This window comes from Toxorhynchites rutilus, chromosome 2 (genome assembly GCF_029784135.1).
Source record: "Toxorhynchites rutilus septentrionalis strain SRP chromosome 2, ASM2978413v1, whole genome shotgun sequence".
NCBI lineage: Eukaryota > Metazoa > Arthropoda > Insecta > Diptera > Culicidae > Toxorhynchites > Toxorhynchites rutilus.
This window is the reverse complement of record NC_073745.1, coordinates 35,596,728-35,603,248: the sequence shown is the minus strand read 5'-3', so window position 1 is coordinate 35,603,248 and position 6,521 is coordinate 35,596,728. Positions and strand designations below refer to the sequence as shown.

The window sequence follows — 6,521 nt, the reverse complement described above, 5'->3', positions numbered from 1 at the left end:
CTCCAATGGTTTCTGTTACGATTCCTGTTCTTCCTCCTCTTCCACTCCCTACAGGTCGCCCCCAAACGGTCTCTTCTAGCGAAAAGCCAAAAAAGGAGCAACCGAGCTATAGTAAGGTTGCAGCTATTGGTTTACCACCTACACCAAAACCTTCACCTCATTCCTCTTCTACTGAGGATCTTTATAGCATGTAAGAACTTGCAACCCTGTTTCTTGAACTAGATCGACAGACTAGAAGTTGTCGCAACCAACAGGAACAAGTGTAAGTCATGCTACATTTTTACTACAACCATGGATCGGTCATCTCTCAGGCTAATTAATTGGAATGCCTGCTCTCTCAAGAGTAAGGTCATCGAAACCACTGACTTCCTAGTGACAAACAGCATCGACGTAGCTATCATTACCGAAACGCATCTTAAACCGAATATTAACCTTCGGGTTCCGAATTATCGTCTGTTGAGAATGGATCGTACTGGTTATGGAGGAGGAGGTGTTGCCCTAGTCATCAGAAATAACATCAGATATCGACTTTTGCCGTGCCTGAAACTCAACATCATCGAAGCTATAGGAGCGGAAATCACAACATCGATTGGGCCTATTGTCGTGATTGCGGTCTACTATCCCAAACAGACGTCAATCAGAGATGGCTCGGCGTTGCTTCCTAAAAACGATATCATCAAGCTAACACGAAGGCAGTCGAAATACGTCATCGGCGGGGACATTAATGCTCGACATCAGTCCCGGGGAAATCAAAGGGAGAATCAAAAAGAAGTGACTCTAAATGATGATCTACAGTGTGGGCACTACAGGATTCTTAGTCCAGTAACCCCCACTCGCATTTCTTGTTTTGGAATACATTCCATGATTGATTTCTTCATTACCAACATGGATCGCCACATCGGTGATCCTATTGCCCTTAACGAGTTGAGTTCGGATCACTTCCCAGTGATGGTTGAATTGGGAGTGAATGTCGTAGTCAGGAGGCCACAATGTAGACGGGACTATCATCGTGCGAATTGGGTGGAATTCCAGCAGCTTATCGACAACAATATTGATCTCGATCAGCCTCTTGAATCTCCCGAAGATATCGAAGCAACAGTCAGCTATATTCAAACTGCAGTTATTGAGGCTCGCCAAAACCACATCCCAGAAACGATTCAGGTGAGTGACTCTGTTCAAATTGATCCAATTGCTAAACATTTGATTAGACTTCGGAACCTCTATCGAAGGCAGTACTAACGTACTGGTATTCGAGAGAGGAAAGTATAATCAGTATAATCAGTTAACCAAGGTTATCAAGACCAGAATGATTGATCTCCGTAACAAAAAATTCGCAAAATATATTAGTAAACTTCCGAATAACTCCAAGCCATTTTGGAGGCTCGCTAAAATTCTCAAGACCAAGTCTAATCCTATTCCTCCTCTTCTTCAACCTGACAGTTCAGAACGATTGATAACATCTGCCGAAAAGGCTAATGCAATTGGCAACCATTTCGCTAGTTCACACAATCTTGGCCAGAACATTACAAGTCCATTTGAAGCTTCGGCGAATGATACTGTAAGGGCAATCGACAATATCCATTCTGTACCTCAAGAGAATGAAATCATCTCGACTGCAGAAGTTATCTCGGTTATACGCTCGTTGAAGAATATGAAGGCCCCCGGCTTCGATAGTATATTTAACATTGAGTTGAAACATCTTAGTAACAATTTATATGAAATTATGACTTCTGTCTTCAACAGATGTCTATCACTTTGCTACTTTCCCTCGAGTTGGAAATTGGCAAAAGTGATCCCGATACTAAAACCCGGAAAAGATCCTTCTTCTTCAAAGAGCTTTCGACCAATAACCCTTCTCCCAGCATTTTCGAAAGTATTCGAAAATATTATATTAACGCGCATTCTTGCTTTTGCAGATGAGCACAATATATTTTTGGATGAACAGTTTGGATTCCGAAAAGGCTACCCTACCATTCACCAGCTTCGTAGAGTATACAACATAATCAGACGAAACAAGTCAGATTCCAAATCATCTGCCATGACACTTCTTGATGTTGAAAAAGCATTTGATAATGTTTGGCATAATGGTCTCATTTACAAGCTTCAGAACTTCGGTTTTCCTACATACTTGATAAAAATTATCAAAATTATCTTTCTGATAGAGCGTTCAATGTTTCTATAAACAAGATTTCATCGGAGAAATTCATCGTGAATGCAGGTGTTCCTCAAGGATCCGTCTTGGGACCAATTCTTTTCAATATCTACACTTCAGATATTCCCGCACTCCCATCTGATGGGAAACTGTTACTATTTGTAGATGACACTGCCATCATTTACAAGGGCAGAAGTATCACAGAACTAAGATCTAAACTTCAAAGAGGGTTAGACGCTTTGTCTGGATATTTCAATAATTGGAAAATATGCATAAATGCAGCAAAGACACAAGTCATATTCACTTATTTTTGGTTGTGCTAACGTAAGGATATTTATCACTATTCACTCGCGAGACGCGACACGGAACTAGGACACAACACTTATAATCCTTACAAACATTAAAATGGTTAAAATTACCTTTTTCGTCGACCGGTTTCGGGCTCGATGTTGTCCATCTACTGGACGGTGTCTCGTTCATTATCCACCGCATTCTTATGTTCACGTAGGCGGATTTTGAATTTCCGGCGAGTTTGACCGATGTATACACTAGTACAGTCTTTGCAGGGAATCTGATAGATCCCTGATTTTTCATCCGGTGGAATTCTATCTTTCAGGTTGCACAAAAGGTCTTTCAGGGTGCTCTCACTTTTGTACACCACATGAAATCCGTGTTTCCGGAGTGTAGACTGGACTGTGTTGGTTATTTTGGGATAGTACGGTAGGCTGATCCTTTTGTGTTGTTCTTTCTCAGGCTCTAATGTGGTGTTGTTTTTTCTCCATTTCTTCTTCTCGTGTTTCCAAAGGATTTTCTCCACAAAACATCTCTTGTACCCATTCAGCTCTGCAGCATGGTAGATTCTATTTTTCTCCGCTATGTAATCATCTCTCTCCATTGGTATGTTGAGGAGACGATACACCATGGAGTGGAAGGCTGCTTGTTTTTGTGCGCCGAAGTGATTAGAGTTGGAAGTTATATATCTATCCGTAGACGTTGGTTTACGGTATATCCCAAACTTTAGCCGATTATCTTCCTTCCGGGTAATGTACAGGTCCAGAAAAGGAAGTGTACCGTCTTTTTCTTTTTCGACGATAAACTTAATCGTCCTATGTCGGGAATTCAACAACTCCAACGTCTGCTTCAAGTAACGTTCTTTCACAACTGCGAAGATGTCATCTACATAGCGTTTCCACATTCGAGGGAAGAATTTTTCTTTCGCCAACTCTGTTTCAAAATCTTTCATGAAAACCTCCGCTAAGAGTGGCGATAGCTTGCTACCCATACTGAGACCGAACGTTTGCTTGTAGAACTTTCCCCTGAACGGAAAGAAGTTCTGATTCATACAGGTTTTCGTTACCAAAAGATATGCGTCGATCTGATTGGGTGGTACGCGTTTCCGTTCCAGATGTCTGCGCAAACTATTTACCGCCTCTGTTACTGGCACGTTCGGAAAAAGAGCTGTAACATCGAACGACACCAGAATTTCCCCTCGCCTAACCTCGAAGCCTTTCAAATGGTCTACCAACTCAAACGAATTGTTGACATTTTTACCGTGAGTTATGGGATATTTTTTCAATTCTTCAACCAACCAAGCAGCCATTTTTTCAGTTGGAGTGCAGATGTTAGACGAAATCGGCCGCATCGCCACTGGATTTTTATGTATTTTTGGGAGGCAGTACAACGATGCCACTTTTGGATTGGGTACATTCAATTTTCGTTCAAGTTTATCCCCACCCATCAAGTGTGTGACTTTTTGGCGAACAGAATTAGCTTCTTCAGTCATTGCATTAAGCGGATCTTTAGGTTTCCCATTTTTGAAGCAATACTCTTCATACGGACCGGAGCGAATCATGTCAAGAACCCGTAAGTCATAATCATGTTTATCCATGATCACAACTGCATTCCCTTTATCTGCCCGTGAATAAACTACATCGCGAGCTTTTAGCTGTCGTATTGCACACCAGGTATCAAAGCTCGTCAGTCTACACTCCGGAAACACGGATTTCATGTGGTGTACAAAAGTGAGAGCACCCTGAAAGACCTTTTGTGCAACCTGAAAGATAGAATTCCACCGGATGAAAAATCAGGGATCTATCAGATTCCCTGCAAAGACTGTACTAGTGTATACATCGGTCAAACTCGTCGGAAATTCAAAATCCGCCTACGTGAACATAAGAATGCGGTGGATAATGAACGAGCCAGCGAATCAAGTGTGGCAGCACATGCTTTAACTCAAGCCCACTGCGTAGACTGGGAGAAGGCAAAAATTATTAGAAATGTACGAAAAGCCTCACAGTTGAATGCATGGGAATCAATGTACATCTCAACCAGCGATTCCCCACTTATGAATGAAGAAGATGCACCAATATCATCTCAACTCTTCCATCTGACGAAGCTGATAACTCAGCAAACTATATCTTCGACAAGTACTGATAACCATTCGTCTTCCTAAGCTCGAAGCCGCCGGACGGTTTTATATCGTTATCGTCCATCGTTGAAGTGATACCGTTATTTTCGTGGCTGGTGAAGTGAGTGTTGGACACTAACGGGATTCCCTGTGAATTCATTGAAGCAGACACAACAAGCGAGAGGAAGAAACCCTGCACGCGAGCGCTGTGTGCTGGTGTGTTATCGCCGTAGCACCGTCTTCGACATCATCACCGCGTGGTGCGATACACGGGTTCAGCTGTACCGAACGATCAACACGCAGCACCGTTATAAATAATCCGCACTGGTGTGCATAATAAGTATACTGAAATTAATAGGTTAAGGTTATTAGGTTAAGGTTAATTATAAAAAAAATTGCAAAAATTATAAGAAAGTGTACATCTGCCATTTTAAATGGCAGAAGGGGAAGAAAGCGTTGACATGGATATCGAATCCACTGTCTTCCCCTCCCCAGCTACGGGTGCTGGGAAGTCGCTTAAACGCGTTCCCCCCTCAGAAGATGTCTCTTCACAGGAAGAGTTAACTCACCTCAACAAGCCTCCCTCAAGAAAATTTGCAAACCTTTCCTCTTCACCCCCTCATTCTCCCGCTCCCGTTTCCGCTCAACTCCCGAACTTGCCTCCCAGCCCTACTGATCCCGCTCCCGCTCAACAATCTAACTCGACCTCCCCCTCAGTTGCTTCCTCTCCTCGTGTCAAGGTCTATCCAGAAGATTCACCTGGAGCTGGCCCATGGGTTGTTTTTTTCCGGCCCAAACCGAAAGGAAAATCCATCAATGTCATTCAGGTTTCGAAAGATCTGGCAAGATATTATTCCTCCGTGGTCGAAATCTCTAAGGTTAGACCGAACAAACTGCGTGTTGTCGTGAGTGATCGGAAACACGCAAATGCAATTGTGATCGACGAGAGATTCTCCCTAGAGTATCGTGTCTACGTGCCGTCCCATGACGTAGAAATCTCGGGGGTGATAACTGAAACGGGTCTGACGTGTGAAATGATAAAGGAAGGAGTTGGTAAATTTAAAAGACTCCCGTTGGTGGGCGTTAAAATTTTGGACAGCCGCCAACTAGGGAAAGTATCCCAAGAAAAGGGAAAAACTAAATTCACGCCGTCAGACTCGTTTCGAGTAACTTTTGCTGGTTCCGCTCTCCCTGACTACGTCATGGTGGGCAAATTAAGACTGCCTGTGCGACTCTTCGTGCCAAAGCCCATGACTTGCCAAAAATGCAAGTCAGTTGGTCACACTTCAGATTATTGTGCCAACAAGGAGCGCTGTGCCACTTGCGGAGAGCAACATGAGGGGAAATCCTGCAGTGCGACTGAGCATAAATGTCCATATTGCGGGGGATCCCCACACGAGCTCTCAGTTTGTGAAACTTACAAGAGTCGCTGGGAGAAACAGAAGCGCTCTTTGAAGGAACGCTCGAAACGCACTTTTGCGGATATTTTAAAGGGCGCTTCTCCACTGGCCCAACAACAACAACCAATCATCACACAAAATGTCTTCGCCACGTTGCCCGTTGACGAAATGGAAGCGGACACAGCTAACGGGGGCACACCGTTCATTTTCCAAGGGAATCCCCGGCGCAAAAATGTGACCACTCCCAAAGTTCAAGGACAAGCCCCTCCGGTTATACCTCCTGTTAGCATGCCTAAAAAATCGAGTGCAGCGGACAAGCAAAATCAGGTTCCTCCTGGCTTCCGTGGGAATAGTTCACCTTCGAACGACCCAGCACTCGAGGGGACATCAAAAACCCCAAATGTCCCTATTTTTCCGTCCAGCTCAACTCCCCAATCGGGATTTATAAAGTTGTCTGACCTTTTGGACCAAATCTTCAAGTGTTTTAATGTTTCCGACTCCATCAGAACCATTGTCATTTCAATGCTTCCAGTATTAAAGACAATTTTGCAACAATTGATGC

The 6,521-nt window shown here is 43.6% G+C and overlaps 1 protein-coding gene across 1 annotated transcript; it reads right to left on the bottom strand.

The window, feature by feature from the left end:
• Positions 1-2,609: 2,609 nt before the first annotated feature.
• LOC129765657 (uncharacterized) lies at positions 2,610-4,040 on the bottom strand. The gene has a single exon (XM_055766067.1). The coding sequence runs from the start codon at positions 4,038-4,040 to the stop codon at positions 2,610-2,612; it is 1,431 nt and encodes a 476-aa protein (XP_055622042.1).
• Between the last annotated feature and the right edge of the window lie 2,481 nt (positions 4,041-6,521).